Here is a 22,837-nt window from a genome sequence, read left to right as displayed (position 1 = left end):
TTTTAATTGTTAGCTCTCTAAAGTTTGAGAGTTAGTGTACTTGAGGACTGGAAGGGAATTTGCCTCCTGTAAAAGACAGAAGCAGATGCCACCACCCAAGTGAAGAAGTATTGGCCTATGACAGACTAATCCAGCTCCTTCAACAGTCAGTACCAGGACAGATGATTGAGCTGCATAGTAGCACTTGTTGGAACACCAGCGAGCTAGGAGGATTTGCATGTACCTTTGCCCTGCTCTAGTAATTATTGTACCATTACCTATTTAAATAGTGAGAATTCCAGGTTCCCAATAGTAGAGAACCCAGTTTCCATTCAGAATACGTTCAATTCCCATGACCTTTAAAAAAAAAAGTTTGAACTGCAGGGAAGACAAAGACAAAGGGAATTTTAAAAAAACTTAAATGGTAAATCCTGGAAAAAACCAAAGAACAGCAAACTAGACCAACACAATTATTCCTCCAACTTGTTTACTTTTCCAGAGTGGGGGAGGGAAAATCCCCAAGATAAAGGACTTTAGAATGAGAGGACATAATTAAATATCTATCCAGGATATAATTTTGCACAAGTTGTATCTAAGTAGCTCATATAATGGTGGGGGGGGGTGGATTATAGCCAACTAAATCATATTCGGAGTAGATCCACTGAAACCTGCTGAGTTAAGTAACCTAAATCCATTTGATTCAATGAATAGACTGCGTATGACTAGGACTTGGTATCACCCTATATATCTAGCACAGAAGGAACAGAGAAAATGTTTTTTTAAAAAAACAACAACAAGAAATAACTGAAATACCAAGCAGTAGAGAGAGAATGGGCACTTTCCTTGGTAACAGATGCAACCTCAAGTAAGGAAAGGATAACTCAGGATGTCCATTACAGTATACAGTTTTCCTCTTGGAATATCAAGTGAATAAATTGGGAGAGAGTGGGTACTTCTTTTAAATAATTTTTATTACATTTTAAAAGGTTTTACAAGATTCTGCAAAATACCATGCTATCAAACAGAAGAGAGGGTTTTTAATAAGCTAACTAACAATCTCAGCAAAACTGTTAGTAGACCACTTAAAGTAGCATGTGCCCATTTGTTTACTTATACCAGGGATTATGTCCTGTGAAAAATAATTAAACTGCAACTGAGTAGCTATCAACTGTTAGATATAAAGTAAGGTATGTATTTCTTTTAATAGCATTCACAAATTACATTTATTCCACAACAGATTATTGACTAAATAAAATTTAGACATAAGGGCTTACTTAGGACTTCTTCAGACAATACTCACTCCTCAACTTGCACATGTAGTGATAAATAAAATTTAATCATAATGGCCATACTACAGATCCAAAAAACAGAAGGACAGCAGCATCAAAAACTGAAAGAGAATGGAAGCAAACTGGACTCCAAAGAAGGATCTATACAGATTATCCAATCATGCAATAAATGTGTGAGAGACTGAACACCAACAAATGCAGAATAAAATCAGTATTTAACAATGCCATTCTATGATATGTTAGATATCTTTTTTAAAAAATGAGTCAGCATTCAAAGTGGATAGATTGAAGACTTATCTTAAGACTTAACTTGCACTTATCTTTTATAATTGATCAATATAACAATATATTATCATAGAATTTTAGAGTTGGAAGGGACCCAGAGGGTCAGCTAGTCCAACCCCCTGCAATGCATGAATCTCAGCTACATCATACATGACACATGACCATCAAACCTCCAAGGAAGGAGAGTCCACCACCTCTCATGGGAGTTTCTTCCACTGTTGAATAGTACCCCATTTGTCCCTTTTTTTTCCAGGATGACAAGGAACTATTAGTGATCACTCTTTGGTTCCAGTCTATCAACCAGCTACAAATCCACCTAACAGTTACCTTGTCCAATCCACATTTTACCAGCTTCTCCACAAGAATATCATGAGGGGCTTTGTCAAATGCCTAACTGAAATCAAGATACACTATGTCCACTCAGTTTGTAATGCTATCAAAACAAGAAATGGCATGACTTGTTTTTGAGAAACCCATGCTGGATCTTGGTAATCACAACATCCTTTTCTAAGTGCTCACAGACCAACTGTTTCATTATCTGTTCTATGAACTTTCCTGGTATCAATGTCAAGCTCACCACTGGTTGGTACCTGGGTCTCCCAACCCCACCCCCCGCTACCCAAAGAGAAATTATATTTAAAAAGATGGGGACAACATTTGCCTATCTCCAATCTGCAGGGACCTCACCTGTTGTCCAAGATTATAGACAGTTATGCAGTTATGCATTTATAGCAGTTATGACTTGCATAATGTTCTTTCCTCATTCTACCTGCTTTGAACGCCAATGTTTTTACGAGAGTTATCTAGGTATTTCATAGAATAGCATTTGCATGTGTTAGTTTAGTCTGCGTTTTTTAAAATCTACAGTTGCCCCCAAGTTATTTATCAAAATTTCATCGGCATTTTGGACCAATAGATTCTCTATTATACACTGGTTTCAGATTAACTTCTCTGTTTCTCTGAACTAGAGACTGCATAGTCCAACTGATACAAGCTCTCCCAGTTAACACAGAAGTGGAAGAGTCAGGCAAGCCCTATGACCCATTTCTGATTTCACTGTTAGTATAACTTTGAGAAAGAATTCTGACTGAACAAATCCTTAGTTAAACTGGAATATATAAACTATCTCTATTTATTTAGTTGCAATTTATTACCCACCCTTTATCATAGGCTCCAGGGCAGGGTACAAACAATTCCACAATACAGTTTAAAACTTTCTATGTTATCTCCTGACACATATAAATTAAATAGGCTGCTATGCAAATATACCTCCACAGTCACTAAAGATAAGTAGAACAAGGAAAGTTGCTTTTGCCAAACAATTAACAATCCCCTCATGGGCTATGTAGTCTGGATGGAAAGGAAAAGTTTTTAAAATGACTTTCAAACATCAGTACCATCACAAAATAGAACACCTAAGTCAATTATAATCGGAGTAGGCAACTGGTGACCTGCAAGTTCATTCCCTTGAAGCTATATGAGCCCAGCACAGCCCCAAAACCCAAGGCCCCCTATTATTAAGCACTAAAAACTTACTCCTATGGGGCTATTTGAACAGCCTCTTTGCCACTGTGAGCAGCAACAGAGGCTTTGGCAGAGCTCTTCTGCATATGAGTTTAAACCTCTATTTGACTATCTCTAAACTCAGACACAAAACAGAAGTTCTAGGAGAAAACTCTTAACAGGGACATCCAATCAAATCATACTCAGAAAAGATTTGCTTTCAGTGGATCTACTCTGACTTAAGGACCACCCTTCAGCTCACACAGAAGGAAGTTGGTGGGCTAAAGATCCCTTTGCATACATCGCAATACACAAGGGGGTTATCAGCAAGCTAAACTAATGTTGCTACCCCTTCAAACTTTTGTGTAATTCATAGTGCAGCCCCAATAAAATATCTTTTAATGATATATAATTCTGTTAATAAAATAACTGGATTTGATGTTAGTCTCTGTCTAAGAAAATCCATAATTTTCCCTTGTATCATATAATATATAATGACTATGGAATGGTTTAATCCCCCCTTTATAATATGATTTATCTCCATAAACTTTAACTTCAAAATTAAAAGATAGTAAATGACTATTAGTGCTAAAGATCTGATACTCATTGATATTACATGTACATGTTTAATTAATAGTACATAAGGCTACTGAATTTTATCCAAAGAGCTCAAAAGAACTCTGTGAAAGAGTATATAATAATCCAAGTAGAAGCTAACTGGTTTACATTGAATGGTAAGGAAAAGCTGACTCCACAAATGTAAACACCAGGAGATCCATGGAAGCATAGGCACCAACAATTACATTCCTTTTAAAAGGAGAATGAGCAGAAACACCAATGGCTGCAGTGCAGCTGAAAACTATCTATGTCTGATGAAGGTATCCCATATGGAGTCCTGGAAAGAGCAGCTAATTTTCCAAGGCTGGACTATAAAGTGCAAAGAGTGACAAAGATAAATGCATGGACACAAATGGACATATTATTCTACTTGTGAGAATGATTAAAATGAGATATGCTCAGAAAGGCTACAAGAATATACAGGTAACAAATGTGTGACTTACTGACGGCCATCAATTTCTACTACTGTTAGGAAATGTAACAGTTCAGCAATAGCAACTTCATGATCCAATGATCTCAAGGCTAAAATCCTATTAACAAGTCCCTACCAAACATAAATAAGCCAACGACCTAAGCAAAAATTGTTGCTTTTTTTTTTTTTTTAAGAGGCACAGAACACTGATTACATATTATGCTGGAATTTTCTCCAATGTTTACTTAATATTTATAGCAAGCAATTTAAATGTTTTTAATTGAAACTCCTCCCACTCATCAATTTCCCATCAGTCACTGTTGTGCTATTTCAAGATTGCTATCACATAACAATATTCAGTTTACAGTTTAAGCTGAAACTTTCCTATACAAATATTTGCTTGGATGAGTCATTCAAGTTCAACTTTAAGAAAACAAATTCTTAATCTCATATGTGCCAAGTTTCTGCTAGTCTCTTTGTGCATTTGAAATAAGAAACACGGCTACAAGAACTAACCTTTAAAGCAAGCAAAGGTTGTTACTACTCAAATATATCAGCCTTAATACATAAAATGTGCAATATGAAATGTTGAAATATAATATTTTCTCTAATATTTGCACCCACCCCAATGCCTTCATCGCTTCTCTGTTAAATCTGCATTGCGGGGGAGCCTGTGATCTCCTATTTTGTGATCACCTTTACCTTATGCATTTGCTCAGTGCCCGAATGTGTGAAATTTGTGCTAAACAATATTGAAATACTTAGAGCCAAACAGCAAGCAACAGCAACACACGTTGTGAAAAGCTGAAGAGGGAGGAATAAAAACCAGAAAGGTTTTAAAATGTAGTAGTGTACACCATCTAATTAACAGCAGACAGCCACACGTATATACATACATCTGGGTGTTAAAACAAACAACCACACTTACCTAGCATGCGAATGTACAATGCAGTTTGATCAGAACTGTCATAGGATATTGCCCCACGTCTCTGGAAACAAAAAACAGAAAAATAATTATTTCTGAAATTAGGCTTTGGATGGTTTACCTCCATTAATCATGTTTAAAGGAGTGGGTCGGCAGACTGCACGATCCCACCTCCACCCCACACACACCTTAACCATGATTAGAGGCTTATTTGCTCCAATCTGCCTTTCTTTAAGAATGTTTTTAGACTGCTGGTTCTTGAGACTTAGTGCTTACTTATGCTTCTGGATTCTTATGTTTTTAACCACTGATATGTTTCTAGAATGTAACCACATAGTTGTTATGCTCTAAAAGATGTGAGATAGTGATAGTGAGATATTTATATCTTATTCACTATTTGCTTTATCAGAGCAACTGATGAAGATGGAAGACCAAATATTTTGCTATAAAAATTTAAAATTGGTTATAGTCACTTTAATAAATATATGGTTTCAGTGATTAGCAGCACGCTACCAGGATCCCAAACAAATCTATCTGAAGTGCTGTTTGATGCTTTCATTACTATCTGTATAACTACAGTTGTACCTTGGTTCTCGAACGACTTGCAACTTGAACGTTTTGACACCCGAACCCTGCAAACCCAGAAGTAAGTGTTCCAGTTTGCGAACATTATTTGGAACCTGAACATCTGACGTACCTTACACAGCTTCCAACTGAGTGCAGTAAGCTCCTGCAGCCAATCAGAAGCTGTGCCTTGGTTTTCAAACGTTTTTGGAAGTTGAACAGATTTCCAGAATGGATTCCGTTCAAGTACTAAGGTATGACTGTACTGGTATTAAAATAAATTGAGGCTTAGCCTGCTTTGGACGGAGTCCACTCTCTTTGATCAAGTTTGATCAAGTTTGCAGTATGGCAGTAGTTCCAGATTGGTAATCCGTGGACCCCAGGAGGTCCGTGGCACCATTCACCTGAAGAAAACTATCAAAATTTTCAAAAGTAGGGGGTCCATGGCTTGGCTTTTTAAAAACAGGGGGTCTGCAGTACTTAGCTAATTGGGAACCACTGTAGTACAGTGGTACCTCGGGTTACAAACTTAATTCATTCTGGAGGTCCGTTCTTAACCTGAGGAATGCTTTCGCTAATGCGGCCTCCTGCTGCCGTCGCGCCACTGCCACGCAATTTCTGTTCTCATCCTGGGGCAAAGTTCTCAACCCAAGGTACTACTTCCGGGTTAGCTGAATTTGTAACCTGAGGTGTCTGTAACCCGAGGTACCACTGTATAGGGTTACTTTTGACTGGCACTATTTGCAGAGGTTCCAGTGGCAGTGCTAATTAGGAGTGCTTTTTACCAGAGCTAGTCAGTTATCCACGCTAGATACTTGAAGCATACTTCTCCCAACATACCTCCCATTTATAGGACACTAACATGGTTACCCATACACTTGTTAGTCAATTACAGTTAATGTCAGCACTGATGTAGCTGTTAACCAAGGCTACAGCAAGAGGGAGAGGTCAGTGTTCTATTGTGCAAGTTCACACAGTGCTGAAACCCAATCTTTACAACCTCTGTCCTTCTGAACTGCTTTGAACTATTTTGTATGGGAAAGTAGAATATAAGTAATAATAATCCCTTAACTATGGTTAATGGTTGGAGAAAATTAAAGTCTACATCACCCAAAGAGACCTTTAAACACTAGGAATGTAATCCTACTACAGTTATTCATGTAGTGAATGCAAGACATTAATTTGCATTTTACATGCATAGAATTAGCTGAATGACAATCATCATCCATTCTCACCTGTTCTCTTGGTAACCATTTTCTACATATAAAGAATAAGTATTCCGTTTGGTCATTTTTTTCCAGTGAGCTTATATAAAAAGAATGCTGGCATGACAGAACTAAAGCTTGTGTCTAGATTTTAATTAAAGGTTTACTTTAAAGCCTTTCTTTAAAAACCGGAGTGCTATGTACATTCAAGTCTCCTACTGCTAGCTATGGAAGAGTGACCTCCAAATGTGTATAGGAAGCTTTCTTCCTCCCAAGCCCAGAATAGTGAAGTCCATCCGGCATATACAGGATGGGCTCATGACTAACAGCGATGAAACACTGTGAACTATTGTATAAAGAGATTGTTAATTAGTAGAGCACTATTAACCTGCTCTATACGCAAAACGCTTATCACTGTAATATGCCACTAAACTGTGCCAATTTAAAGTGCTTGTGATTACCATTATAGCCCTTACCTAAAGCAGGTTACCTAAAGGACCTCCTGGATTTGAATCTGCCTGTACCTGAACACCTGTGTCTAAATTCCCGTTGTGGTGCTGAAGTAGGCATATGTACCAGAGCTTTCCAGCAATAATGACACAAATATGGAATCAAACTCCATGTGATAGGAAAGTCCCATTCTTAACTAAGAACCAATCATAAACAAGCATCTTTAAAATATAAATTCGTTCTGGAGGTCTGTTCTTAACCTGAAACTGTTCTTAACCTGAAGCACTACTTTAGCTAATGGGGCCTCCTGCTGCCGCTGAGCCGCCGCTGCACAATTTCTGTTCTTATCCAGAAGCAAAGTTCTTAACCTGAGGTAATATTTCTGGGTTAGCGGAGTCTGTAACCTGAAGCGTATGTAACCCAAGGTACCACTTGTACTAGTATCCTCGCATTTCTCTAAGCCAACTGCTTTCTATCCTCTCTCTTTCCCTTGGCTCCTGCTTCCTTCTCCCCATTCCTTGGGACCATTGTACATGTCTGTGGCTACAGTTACATCTCTTTAACTGTTTTCCGTATTTCCCCACCCCACCCCGCAATTTGGCTTAAGTCCCATCTCTTTGACTATATTAGTAAGATGCTGGCCAAGTTTGCCAAGATTTGTGTCACAGCTTCCCAAAACTTAAACTGTTACATAGTTGTGTTTCTAGATCTGAAGAAGCCAACCTAGTGTCCTCTAGATGTTGCTGAAGTACAACTCCAACTATTCCCGACTATTGGCCTTGCTGGCTGAGACTGATGGGACATGGAATCCAACAACATCTAAAGAGCGCTAGGTTGGCTAGCCTAGACAGCAACACTACTGTCTTTGCTCACTTCTGTGTGTCTGCATTAATTCTTGAAAGTTATTTTTCCATGCCTGTTTGGTTCCAAGTCCTCTTCACTCCTTTCGCTTAGTGTGAGGTATGTTGGTTGCTAAGGCAAGCAAACAGGAGAATAATAAGATGGGGATTGGTATAATGACTAATAATTTTATCAAAAGAGAGACTTCTCAAACACAGAAAAAGTAATACACACAGGTCTTGCTATCCCAAAACGAGCCAAAAATTTCCATTGAATCCTATGGGGAATTTTGACCCCAAGTTGATGAAAAACCCTGAGGAAACTACTAATTACTAAGGAAGGTATCCACATGTGAATCGAACAGGGGATACAGCAGCACCCATCAGTGTGGTGGGGTACGTGCCGCTGAAAGCCCAAACACTTCCAAAATGATGTTCTCTGAGCAAGTCTCATTCATAAGGGTGGCAACAGCACAGAGAAACTGAAGGAAACAACTAAAACAAAAAATAAAAAAGTAAATACTAGAAAGAAAAGTAAACAGAAGTGAAAGAAGGGGAGAGGCCCAGCTCATGCTCTAAGGAGAAATGAGCAAGTGAAAATTCACCAGGATGCACATGGCTATGGCAGTCTAAGCAAAAGTCACACCCCTTGATCATGCACACGGAGCAAGACTCAAGAGGGCAGGCTTCTCACCAAAATATTTGCCTTGCTCTAGAAAGTTCCTAAAGTAGCTCTGTGCAGATTCAGAAAGCCCAAGTGGGACTAAATTAAGTCCACTGATTTTAATGGATGTCCACTGATTTTAATGGATGATCACCCATTAATTATTGGGTATACAGGCAACCCCACTTTATGTGGGGTTGTGTTCCAAGGCACTGTACACATCAGTGAAATTGCATATATTTGAAAGACCATTGAAAAAGCCAGCAAAACCCCGTTCTGTCCTGCCATGCTCCTTTTTGTGACATTTTTGGGTCACTTCCGAGTTCTGCACAATGTGTGTATGTGTGGTCGCACACATATTGAATGTGTGTAAATGGGGAGTTACCTATATAAATGAAACATGCCAACTTATTACCTACCAAATGTTACCTTGGAAATCATGGAACTTCAAATTTTGTCAAAACTTTTTCCTTTTGCAAATCATCACAAGCATCATGATTATATTCTCTCTCTACCACCCCGAATATAGATATAGATAAATAGGATATAGATACATATCCTATGGATATCTAGGATATAGATACATACACACAGGATATAGATATAGGATATAGGATATAGATACACACACACACACACACACACACACACACAACTATTCAGAATATGAACTATGACTTAGTTTCTTTTAACATACTACTTCATCACACTTAGGGACACATAAACCCTAACTCTCTTTTCCTAAATACATTATCATAGTGGTATCCTAGTAGGGATTTCTCTATATTATGAAATTTGTTGAATGACAGGGAACAAATATCAATCACTACATTTTCCACACGAAAACCAAAACCATGCAACCACGAAAGTAATATGTACAAATATTAATACAGAATTATATTCAAGAATTTAAGAGGACATCCACCTTCTTAATATACAGTGGTACCTCGGGATGCGAACGGGATCCGTTCCGGAGCCCCGTTCACATCCCGAACAGAACGCAAGACGCGACGGCGCGTCTGCGCGTGGGGCGTTTCACCGCTTCCGCACATGCACGTGACGTCATTTTGAGCTCCATTACTTCCGGGTTGCCACGGAGCGCAACTCGAACGCGCTCAACCCGAAGCACATTCAATTCGAGGTATGACTGTAATGCAAAGCATGACCAAGAGTCAGGAATGGCAACTAGACAATTAGGCAACTTTGAGACCCAGGTTATGTGAAAAGTAGAGTATAATAATAATAAGAGGCCCACAGATTACTCAGCATTAGCTTAGGAAATACAGACATAAGTATTTGCAACACTGGGCATTTTTTTTTGAACACCAGGATTTGATTACAAGCAACTTATATCTAGTCTTTAATTTGTTTAAACTAAATTGCTTCGAACAGAGTGCTATCTGCACTAGTGCAAAATGAAAGCACAAATGTTCCAGCTTCCACCGTTTTTATTAAACGGCCTCACCCAGTAAACCTGAAGGAGTGTCTCCACCCCCATCATTCAGCCCAGACACTGAGGTCCAGTACCGAGGGCCTTCTGGCAGTTCCCTCACTGAGAGAAGTGAGATTACAGGGAACCAGGCAGAGGGCCTTCTCGGTCATGGCGCCTGTCCTGTGGAACGCCCTCCCATCAGATGTCAAGGGATGTCAAGGAAATAAACAACTATCCGACTTTTAGAAACATCTGAAGGCAGCCCTGTTTAGGGAAGTTTTTAATGTTTGAAGTTTTATTCTGTTGTTGTTGCTGTTGTTGTTGTTGTTGTTGTTATACATATTTCAGCACAATATCCCACTACTTCAGAAAACAAGAAGAATCTTACTTCTCAAGTGGTACATTCATTCACAATGGGAAGAGTCACCAAATTTTCCTGTCTGCACCCCACCCACACAACAATATCCTGCAGATCGAAGAACTTCAAGAGCAGAGGTGGAGGGGGAGGAGAGTAGCAACACAAACACACAAACACAAAATCTCACTGATCCATGCTCAGCAGGATCTTTGGATCCAAGCTGTTATTTATGGTGTAATTTTTTATATTATTATTAAAAGAATTTTAGGTTAGATTAGAATATCATATTTTAATTCTATTCTAATGCCATATAATTTTAAAGGCTACATGCTGTTTTTATACATTAACAGGAATTATCCACTAAGTTTCCTTTTAAACGAATGTAAGAGATGCCTGTAAAAGCCAACTAAAAAATCTGCTTTAAAAATTCATGTTTTGAATCATTTGGGAAAGGCGACACAAATTCCAATCCTATCAAAGTACACTACTGGTTCATTAAGAAGTTATCTCTAATGAGACAAATAATGCTCTGTAATTGTTATAATATTTCCCAGAAGTCTAGTGTTCTAATGAATACACTATGTCACTACCTCAAAAAAATTACATATCCTGTAAAATGAAAATGGCTTTCACAGGCAATATCTACAAGAGGTACAACTGCCTACTGAGGTCTGCATCTACAGAACTTTGTGAGGGACTCTTAAAGGAGATAATTGATACTGGATAATTAATGGCAAAGGAGGGGGTGTTGGTTCTATTAAGAATATCAGAGGATATTGATGGAAAGCTTACAGGCATGTGCTTGGTTGGGATCAACAAGAAACATGTGATCTTCCTATTGATTGCTGCAAGTTTTACTCTTGCTGCAGGGTACGGGGGAGATAGAGAAAGTTACCTCTCTTTATGAGTGTATCAAACTTAGAAAAAAGTTCCTCCATCTTTGCCTGGATGGAGGCAACTGTCAATGGAGAAATAACTTTCCCAATCCACATTTGTGTTCCCACTGTTACAACACTTAACTCTGACCAACTGGAAAATGTTTCCTAAGAATCCTGCTAATCTAATCTCCTACCACTAAGATAATAAAAATATCGGAATCAGTATTGTATCAGGAAGCAGGCTGTGGGTCTAGTATGTAACCTGATTTGGGCAACAACAGTATTGTAACACGTCTGAAAAAATTATGGGTTCCTAGTTATTCAAGCAGCTAAATGTTTATGCTAAGAACTGAAATACTTTCTCAGAAGAAATGTGTAAAAATATAAATAACCATTTATAGGTTATCAAGGAAGCCAATAAGGACTACTTCAAGTTAATATTTTTGTACCCATTGTTTATCAATGCTGTTATATGGCCAGAATACAAACTGAGCTGATTACCTAAATGTGGAGTCAAACTGTTTTTTTCAAACCATCAACAATATTTTTGAAGCACGCTAAACATTATTAAATAATAATATAATTTTCAATAATATTACCCATTTCTGGAGGCCCAGGTAGCCTCCATGACTAGAAGTGCCTTTTACAAGTTGTTATGGTACAACAATTTTTCAAGATCCCTGAACTAGGGGAGCCTGACCACAGCAGTTCAGGCACTGGGGACTCAAGACTGCATTAATATAATGCACTCTGTGTAGATCGTCTCTTGCACTTGAGGAAACTCTAGTTAGTGCAGAACACTGCTGCAATAGTGCTGGCACAGTAAGTATGACCCTGTCAGCATATAGCACTTCTACTCAGGGATCTGGTTTGCCAGAAGCAGCTTAGTCATACTGGCCACATGACCCGGAAGCTGTACACAGGCTCCCTCGGCCAATAAAGCAAGATGAGCACCGCAACCCCAGAGTCAGGAACTAATGGTCAGAGGTCCCTTTACCTTTATCCAGACACATAATTGTTGACACATTTTAATCTTTTTCACTGCTGACAATAAAAAAATAATAATTTTAATATTTCTTGTAAACTGCTTAGAGATTTTACTATGATCAAGCAGTATATAAATTTTGTAAAATAAATAAACCAAAATGTATACAGTGTGCTTACAGTTCACAGAACACCTTCCATACTGGCAGCAGCTATGTTCAGGAAATAGCGGGTTCCTGACTTCCTGATAGAAGTGTTGATGATTTTGGAAACTAATCAGCAATAACTACCAAACGACTGTGAGTATAAGTTAAGTATTGTGCATAGGGCAGCAGTAAAATTGTGCAACCCAGGAAGAACAGACTATTCTAGTCAATTAGTTGCAATTCACTAGCAGCTCAGTATCAGAATTCCATTTATTATTTGCAAAGACTGTATCAAAAATTTAGTGACATTTGGAATGCCTCATTACAGTGGTACCTCCGGTTGCAGACAGAATCTGTTCCAGAGGTCCGGTCGGATCCCGAGGTTTCCACTGTGCATGCGCGTGTGGCAAAACCGATCAAATACTTCCAGGTTTGCCGCTTTCGCATCCTGAAGTTTACGTAACCAGAGGGTTACCTAACCAGAGGTACTAATGTACTTGTATAGAGCAAAGTATTTTGGGAGCAGTTTTCAAAAGTGTTGTGGAAACAGGTTGCATGTTTGAAGCAAATGGGAGGAGCTACAGCTGAGACCAACCTTTCTTCAGCTTTCATTCTTTGAAGATCAAAAATGTAGAGCCACACAAACTTCTCTCCTTTCCATCTTCCTTGTTTCCACACAAATTCCATCCTACATTCCCTACATTAACCATGATGTAAGGTTACATTTACCCTAATGTTAACCATAATTAGCTCTAGTTCAATTGTGGGGAACCTCTGGCACATGGGTGTAATTAGGCCTGCCGGGCTCTTTTGGGCAAACCACATCCACCTTTCCCGGGGCCAGGATGGAAGATGAAATGTTCATGGGAGAACAAACAGTGTGCAAGTCTATGAGGTAGCTGCTAAAAATTTCAGAAAAATACTACTACTGCACAAGACAAACATCATTTGATACAGCCTACTCTCATCAACTTCATTCTAAATTCTAATCAAGAATTTAGAAAAACTAATCACTTATCAGCTTCCACATACAAGATTCATTCCCTCTCTAAATACCCCAAGCTTGATTAAGAACATGCAATTTAAAAGCTTGCACGCTTTCTAAAACTAGGTGGTCTAATGTTTCACTAACACAAAATCAGACTATGAAGCCAGATCAAACGAAGAGGCTGAAGGTTATGTCTGCTTATTTTCTCTACTATCTGACCTTAGAGTGCTCCTCAACATTAAGAATATACAAAATATTTCAACACTAATCCACTGCTAACTTAAACACACTAATTAACCCACTGTCTCCTTATTGTTGTCTTTAACAAAACACCACCACCAAACCTGCCACAATTTATCATTCAAGAAAAAGCCTGCCAAAATTATTGGTTAGACTCAAATACAGTGGTTCAGTATGAAACTGTAGTACAATTCATCTTGAAAATTTAGTAAGCATGTTTATCTACTGAAGCTTCAACTTCAGACTCCCTAGTTATCACTGCAAAAATAAACTATTAAAGCAGCATAGTGGTGCTGATCGGTCACAAAACTTCTCACACTCAGACCAAGGTTACCCACAGGCATAATGTTAACAGCCCAAAGTACAAACTTAAATGGCTGCAAATGTTCCCTGCATCAGAACTTCAAAATGGCCAGGGTGGAAAAACACTGTTGTATAAAATTTAGGGGAGCAAAAAAACAACAACCCCAAACCTGCAAAGCTTCAGTGCAGAAGGAAGTTTAAGCTTCTATAACATTTGACAGCTACTTTTATCCATTACCAAGGAACATGTGAAAGCACAGGTTACTTCTGAAACACAGAAGGAAAGGAACCCAAAGATGTCATTATCCCTATAAAACAGAAACAGTCAAGACGTGCAGATTAGCTGACAATAGAACACAACAGCACAGTCAAGGAACCGAGATATTATCAAAGTTATTTCAACTGATCCAATCTCATTGCCTGCTTGAGTTCAAAGAAATCCATCTACCCTGTGTTTGCATATTGCCTATCAAAGGAACTGTGACTTTATAAACAGAGTGATTGTGGGGAAAGCTCTGCCTTTTTTGTTTGCTAATATTACCATACTTTTCCATGCATAAGACTAGGGGTTTTTTACTTTAAAATAGTGTTAAAGGGGGGTAGTCTTATACACAGGGGCAATCTCCCCCATTTTCTTAATTTCGAGTCCCCAAAAATAGGGGGTGTCTTATATACGGGGGGTGTTATACACGGAAAAATACGGTATTTCACTTTTGTTTTGATACAGCTGTGAGGGGGCTGAAAGTGCTCTTGAAGAAGATTCTAACCACACTAGCACAATGTGTCTAAAAGTATGCTTTCTTTTAAAGATAAGACCTTGCCCTGCTACACCATCCAAGACCAGCATATGTACAATAAACACAATACTAGAACTATTTATGAACCCTCCTGAATATTGCACATTGTTTAAACCTGATTGGTTACTAGAACTGATTTGTCAATTGTAAAACAAGTTACAAAAGGTTCATCAGAATCTATTGGTACGTTCTTCTGTTTTGGGTAGCATAAATGGAAAAAGATTCTGAATGCAATACTTTTATCTCTATTTCAGGCTCTCAAACTGGCTGTTTATGGAGAACACTTCTTGTGATGCAAATGACAAACTCTACAGTCTTTAAAGTTTAAGGTCTAAACTGAGAAAGGGACTTCATAACAATAAAAATTATGTGGCAAAGAGGTTTGCCTGACTTGTAAAATAAAAGATCTCACCCTACTCCTTCAGTGAAGTTATTCAGGGGAATTCTAAGTCAGCATTTCAGGTTAAGGTTTTCACTGGTAATAACAAGGCATTTGATTCACACTACAATAGTTAAAACTGTTAAACAAAAGACATTTGAAGGACTTTTGCTTTTATGTAATAGATACCTGGACCAAGGCAGAAATAACGTTTAGTACACAGAAAATTGACTAACATGTAACAAAGTTAGCTGATGTCAGCCAACTTGCTTGTGTTAAATACTATACCCCAAAGCTAAACAGACACACACACACACATATATATATATATTAAAAGCTATTAGGGATAGCAGCTTCAGCTAAAAACATCAGAGTCAAGCAATACTATGATCCTCAGGCCTAAACTTCAAAGTAAGTTTCACTAACCTTCAGAAAAATGTGTATACAGGCATACCTCATTTTATTGTGCTCAGATATTGCTCTGTGCTAGGATGTGGGTGAAGCTGCAGGCAGCCTGGCCACTCTCAGGGGAAGAAAGCACACACACGCATGCACGCACGCATGCACGCACGCACACACACACCTCGCTGCCCCTCTTTTGGCCACTGGCAGGAGCAAAACTAGGCTTTATTTCACCTGGGTCAAAGACCCAGTTTGTCACACACACCCCACATGCATTTGCATACACACACACACACACAGAGGCTGGAAGCTTAAATGGTGCCCCCTCCAGAGGCTTCACTCAGGGCAAAAAAACTGGCTAGCCCTCCCCCCCCCCCAAGCTCTGCCACAGGAGCAGAGCTGGCTAGGGCTGGAACCAAGTTTTCCCTTCCCACCCCTGCAGCCAGGAGGGCCTGGCTTAACAGACTACAGTATAGCTTACAATAACTTTTATACACAGGGAGAAACACAAAATAATAGTGATCCACTTTATTGCAATGTTTGCTTTATTGTGGTGGTCTGGAACTGAACCTGCAATATTTCTGAGATATGCCTGTACATGCAAACATGTTCAAAGTGTAAAAGCACTTAGGGCTAATGTACTAGTGCCAACACACACATCCCCCACAATCCAGACAAGGAGATCCATAAGCATATCACTTCCTGTGGCAGGAACTGCAGGTATTTAATTTAAATTTTCCTGAATTCTTACGTGAACCCTTTTTAGGAGTAAAACACAGCATATGAATTATTTTAGACTAGAGCTAGAACAGGACATTTTCATGTTGTCATTGAAGCACTAACACCACACTATTTGCAGATGTTGCAACCGAGGCTAATACCTCTGAATGTCTACCTGCATCCTGTTGTGGGGGGAATTAGCAAAGAAAAATGGCAGACAGGAAAAGAAGTAACCACCCTCTTCCCACACAGTTTCACCGTTCAACCTTAAAGCTAATTTTCTTTACAAAGACCCCAGGACAGCTAAGTGTTAATGCATAGCATGTAGTTCCCAATAAGAGAATCTCCACCCAACAAAATCTGTACTTCTTCTAAATAACTAGATGTTGCATACTTTTCTTTCTACTCTTAAGGCAATGTTCATAAAAGTACAGTGGTACCTCGGGTTACATACGCTTCAGGTTACATACGCTTCAGGTTACAGACTCGCTAACCCAGAAATAGTACCTCGGGTTAAGAACTTTGCTTCAGGATGAGAACAGAAATTGTGCAGCGGCGGCACAGCGGCAGCAGGAGGCCCCATTAGCTAAAGTGGTGCTTCAGGTTAAGAACAGTTTCAGGTTAAGAACGGACCTCCGGAACGAATTAAGTTCTTAACCCAAGGTACCACTGTATTCCTATATGCTAGCACTTAAAACATTGGGCCAACTATGTATGTTCTCTCTATTAAAATGAATATTCCCTAACAAACATATTCTATAACAAACTCTGAGGTGCTATTATTATGCACCAGAGGAAGAGGCAAAACATTAGATGATTTCCTCTTCTCTTAATAAGAGATTTAAACACATATGTCAAAGACAGGACAAAATTCCATGACCTTTTAAATGTGTTTGTTTTTGTTATTATGCATTTTGTGTGATCCTTGGTTGAAGGGTGGTATACAATCAATCAATCAGTCAATCGATTGATTGATTGATTTCCGCCATTAGATACCCAACAGTTCAATCTTATACATATCACCTCAGCGTGAGTTCAATGGGGCCTATTTCCAGGGTAGTGGGTATAAAACTGAAGCCTAAATAAGTTTAGAAAATACTTAGTTTAGACCTCAATCGTATACCCACCTCTTTGAAGTAAGCCCCACTGTACTGTTTATAACCACAAACCTTTGTAGCTGTTGTACAATATACTATTGCAGTATATAGTTTTACAAATAAAGAAATAAAACTCAATTACTTCTGAGTAAACTTACATGGGATTATGCTATTTGAGAATACTCAGAAATCAGACAATAAAACAAGTACATTATATCTTATTCTGGGCAGATGCTTTAAAGTTCAGAGATTTGTTATCATTTGCAGGGAAATCTCAGCAGACTGCATCGGGGCAACAACAGATTGGCAAATGAATTCTGAAAACATTTGAAGAGAAGAGAGCCAAAAATGGCAACAAGATCTATTTTTCCACACTCCACCGCCTACCTACATTTATTATGGATAAATTTGTTACTGTTATAATCACAATGGGATACATCAATGTGAACTGCACAGACAACATGGGGTGTTTTTTTTAGAAACCACTGCAAATCTAGGACAGTTCTATCTAAAAGCTTTCAGTGGTTGATAAGGGAAGAACATTATATACATTAGTCCATATGGTGTTAGGGAAGGAATCCAATATTTCACAAAACATTTAAGAGACTGGGCGCAATCCAGTCAAATGTAAACAACTAATTCTCCCTCTAAAACCTTGACTGAATCACACCCTGTGTAAGTTTTATAACAACTCTGACATGAAGGGTAAAAAAAAAGTCTTTAAAAGATGTCACTACAGCTGTCTTGCAAAATAAAAATGCAAGTGTATTGTCAATAGCCAGCTGGTAGCTCCCCCTCTAGATTCTCAGCAGTATTATTTAGCCCAGGAACATTTAATAGAAGACAACCATAAAAGCAGAAGCTACCCTAGCTTTCCTTGAAGAAACGTGTCAACAAAAGCAGGACAATATAAATGTACAGTGAAGTACCTCAAAGGCATCGCTATGTAATCTGGAGTGCATTTCTACCCAGCATTACAAATGACAAAACTTGACCGACAGAGAGCAAAGAGCGTATTCCGCAGAGGCAAGCGCCTCTTCGGCATATTTGCTTCTGATCTCGTGTGTTTTGCAAACTCCCCAATTCCACGGACTCTTCCATCAACCCCAGCACCCCATTTCTGCAGGGGAAGGAGAAGCGCGCGGGGGGGGGGGTTCGGGGCCGCCTCACCTGAGAGAGCTGCCTGGGGTTGGGGCAGCCGAAGAGCGCGGAGCTGGAGCTGAAGCTGATGGCTCCTCTGCGGCTGAGAACATGCTGCGGGACCGGCCTGTCCAGAGGCAGCACCGGCAGCTGGTAACATACTTCCATTGAAACGGAGGCGCCGCCGCCGCCGCTTCGTCTTCTGGAGCGCCCACAAAAGCCAGGCCAGGCTCCCGGACCGAAGCGAGGCCAGGCCCGCCGCCCTCACCTGCCCCACGCGCCGGGAACGCGTCGGTCAAAGGAGAAGCGGCGCTGAGGGGGCTTTCCCCGCACCCCGGCCCACCCCGCTCCGCGCCCGCCGACGCAGCCCTAGGGAAGGCTGAGCGGGAAGCAAGTGCCGAGGAGGAAGGAGAAGGACGAGAAGAAGAAGCAGCCACGGCAAGTCCCGTCTCGAGTCCCCCGGTCAGCTCCGCAGCCGGGACGGCCGCGTGCCGCCGCTCATGGGTGCCGGCGAGCGGGCCCGGGTGGCTGCGGCGACGGCGGCGGGCTGATTTGGGTGAGACACAACTCGGCTGCGGCAGCGCCGCTATTGTCCGGCACGAGGCGCGGCCCCGCGCGAGGGGAGGGGCCAGGTAGTGGCGGTTGGTGATGCCGCAGCTGTGGTGGAGGCGACGGAAGCGTCAGCGGGCGGGGGGGGGAGAGAGAGAGAGCAGCTGCGCGTGCAGGAGCGAGAGGCCGCCTTTGCCTCTCCCGCGCCCGCAGTCAGGCGCAAGCCCCAAGCGAAGGCGAGCGCACGCGCCCAGGGAAGCACCAGCCAGGGCGGCCGGGCGGGCAAGCTGTGTGTCGGCGCGCCTATGCGCAGCGGGGACGCTGACGGAGCTTGTGCGTCGTGACGTCATTCCTCCTGCCTGGCTTACCCCCCCCCCGTTGCTTTTGCTAAGGGAGAGTAAAGGGAGGGCGGGTGCTTTCTTCACAATCGTTTCTGTTTCCCTGCTCAGTATATAGGATCTTCTTTTTCTTTCCCTAGGGGCCCCTTATATCTCTTCAGCTTCGATCTTCTTCGTTCTACAGCACCTCGCGAGGAGAAAATCTCTACTGATGTTCTGGCTGAATGCAGACTTGATGGCCGCAACATCCAACCGACTTTTCCTTCCACCTCCTCGCCCCTGTTTTAATTATCTTACCTACAGAATCTCACATAAATGGAGTTACATTTTGAAGGGATTCCTGTGGCACTCGGCTCTTTTGTTTGCTGCTGCCGCTGGTGCTGGTGCAGCAGCGGCGGCGGCGGCGGCAGCAGCACTCAAAACCACACTCCTCAGGCTCAGCCCGCCCTAGGCAACCTCTGCCTCGCTTTGCAATGTGGCTCCAGCTCCACTTGCCTTCTTTCCTCTCCCCTCAACCCATCCTGCAACTGCCTTGTCAATTTCTAGCCTGTTCTCTGCGAGATGGCAGGAGATGAAGGACTCAAGGTGACATGATAAGAGTCATTGTTGACAATTGCTCACTTTCATTGCACTCTCGCCTTTGTTTGCATGTTTTTGTAGTACTTCAATTACCTACAAAACCTGTTCGCCCAAAAAGGATTAGCATGAGAAAAGAATTGTGTTGTAAGCTATGGAAAACAATGGCTCTTATCATACTGCTTCAGCTCTCAAAAATGATAGGTTGCAGGGTATGTGTGAAGAAAGCACATGAAACCACAGCCTTGCTGAAGCTAAGCAGGGCTGGGTGTAGTCTGGGACTGTCTTGAGAACCACATGAATGCCACCATGGGTTCTATGAAAGAAGAAAATCTGGATATAAAAACAAGTAAAAAATCTGGATATAAAAATAAGTAAATAATTAGTCTTGTATACAGCTTTGTATAGTACAGTGTAAGTCTTCTGGGAAGAAACTCCAGCACTCCTGGCGTGCTGTTGGCCCTTAATCACTGGTACACTTCAGACATCCCTAACACCTAAGAACTCACTCATTTCCCCCAGTTCTAGTTACAGGTAGGTAGTTGTGTTGGTCTGCCGTATTTAAAACAAAAATTTAAAAATCCTTCCAGCAGCACCTTAGAGACCAACTAAGTTTGTTATTGGTATGAGCTTTCGTGTGTGTGCACACTTCTTCAGATACCCCAGTTACCTTCTTAGACTCCAACATCACATATATGACACTTCCAGGAGAGGGTTTCACTAAAGAGTACACCAGGTATCTAAACAAGTAAGTTTGTTCTAGAGCTTGCTGATTTGAGCACCATTTATACCTAGGACTATGTTTGCCCCAAATCATAATATTGGCCTTAAGAGTATTTTATAGATAGACTTGATTACAGTATGTGCTGAATACCTCAAATAGATTTTGAGGCCCAATCGGGAAAGGGAGGAGCACTAAATTATCGGCATACATCAAGACTGAGATCTTTCTGTTCCTAATTACCAGAGAAGGGGTTTTTTCATTGCCTAATTATGGCAGGAAATCATTAATATAAAAGTTTAAAAGAGTGGGAGCCAGAACACAACTTATTGGAGATATGCAATTTTGCCATCACTTGGAAACTATCAAAAAAGCAACATTCTTCCTAAAGGGGAATTGTGATTCATATAAGAAGGTATTTGCATCCAGTAGTTGAGGAACCATAATTATTCTCCAAATGATGTAGTGTAGTCATGGTTTTTTGGTTATATAGAGGAATTACTGAATCCAAGGGTGCCACCAATTAATTTCCATGCTTTTAATCAGACTGAGACATAATGCTAAATCACTGGCACATTATAAATGCCTAGAATGCATGTTCCTTCATAAAGCATCTTAAGAATGAGCAAGAACAAGATTGTATGTCTGGACATGCTATCAGGTTGTTTATAATGGATTTTATTTTTACTTTTTTAAGGTACAGCACTTTCCACACTAACATCCAGTAGTGTGGGACATTTTCCAAAATTGTTTACTCCTGCTCTGCAGGGATATACATGTCAATAGTATGACCAGGAGGCCAATCACATGGGCCTTTCACACTGAATTGGAAGCTTCCCTGCTGGCAATTCTGGATGACAATACTGCAGAAAAGACCCTCAAAAACAACCCTGACCCCATAGATTGCATCATGCTGAAATAGCTCCCATATTATTATGAGTGTGTTTAAAGGGCAACTGAACTGATGTAATAACATCCCTCCAAACAAACCCCACGTGCCAGACTATAACATTATATATGTAAAGGGAGGGGGAGAATTCTCAGAAGAAACATAAACAATTGAAAGCACCAAAAGCACCAAACCCATTGAACTCTAGCCACTTCCTGCTCCTGCTGCCAAAGCAAATACGCAGGTGGAGTATAATGCAAGATCCAAGATCCAAGATTGCACAATGGAAGGTGTGGAAGTATGAGAAGGGGAGAGAAAACAGAGTTCCTGATCATTTTTCTTTGAAATTTGAGAGCACCGTGATAAAGGAAAATATTTCCTCAGCTTACTGCGCCTCTTTTGTTTCCTCTTCTCAGCTTGTCTCTGCTTGTCACCTTACACTTGCTATGACATATAGAACTCTAGCCCTGTAGCAAAAATGGATGGGTAAACTGATAGGCCACATTATTGATACTATCAGTTAATAATTGTGATTTATGATATGAATTCTCCAGGCTGGGATGCACCTGTTACCAGAGCCTCATGGGGTTAGGAAGGTATCAAGGAGATGATTACCAGAGAATGAATATTTTTCACCATTTGTGAAATTTTTCACCATTTTTCACATTTGTGTAGAGCAAAGTAATATTATCTGGTAAGGGATTAAAAGCAAAGGAGATGGAGGAATAAAAATAAAGCCATCTATATGTACCTGGTCAACAGTATGGTTAATGATTATGCAAATTTGGCATTTGACTCTTTGCTATAGCTCTCTGTCTGATATCTCTACATCATCTCAAAATCATGGCCATATGGGTGATACTGAAAGCCATGGGATTTGTTGGGTTCAGCAAAGAACAATGTGGAAAGAGAAAGCAGGTGTTTTTCTGTTTGGGCCCGAGACACTAAATGGGAATGCAACTATAGGCAAACACACAGTAAACTATGGTTTGTTGAGGATGCTGAGAGCCCACAGGTAAACCTACAATACATAAAGTGTAAAGCAGGCTCGTTCCCTGATGTCCACACCAGTTTGTGGCAACTTGCATTCTTCTATCCATTACTTCACACGCAGCTGTACAGACAGCCTGTGTGAGCACATTGCCAACATCTACACTACATTACGAT

The 22,837-nt window shown here is 40.5% G+C and overlaps 1 protein-coding gene and 1 long non-coding RNA gene across 3 annotated transcripts in view; one reads left to right on the top strand and one right to left on the bottom strand.

The window, feature by feature from the left end:
• PDE7A (phosphodiesterase 7A) overlaps positions 1 to 18,890 on the bottom strand; it is a 51,676-nt gene extending 32,786 nt beyond the window's left edge. For both annotated transcript variants that reach the window (XM_081013518.1, XM_081013519.1), the window contains exons 1-2: positions 18,628 to 18,890; positions 5,015 to 5,075 (exon numbers count right to left, since the gene is read on the bottom strand). In XM_081013518.1, the coding sequence (XP_080869644.1) occupies positions 5,015 to 5,075; positions 18,628 to 18,765 (199 nt within the window). In that variant the 5' untranslated portion in view covers positions 18,766 to 18,890. The remainder of the gene's footprint in view (positions 1 to 5,014; positions 5,076 to 18,627) is intronic.
• Positions 18,891 to 19,101: 211 nt separating this feature from the next.
• Positions 19,102 to 22,429, top strand: LOC308481426. The gene is made up of 2 exons (XR_013988668.1): positions 19,102 to 19,153; positions 19,625 to 22,429. It is a non-coding gene; the product is annotated as an uncharacterized lncRNA (long non-coding RNA).
• The last annotated feature ends 408 nt before the right edge of the window (positions 22,430 to 22,837 follow it).

Source organism: Podarcis pityusensis (genome assembly GCF_964106645.2).
Source record: "Podarcis pityusensis genome assembly, chromosome: 7".
NCBI classification, from domain to species: Eukaryota; Metazoa; Chordata; class Lepidosauria; order Squamata; family Lacertidae; genus Podarcis; species Podarcis pityusensis.
This window is presented reverse-complemented; position numbering and strand designations above follow the sequence as displayed.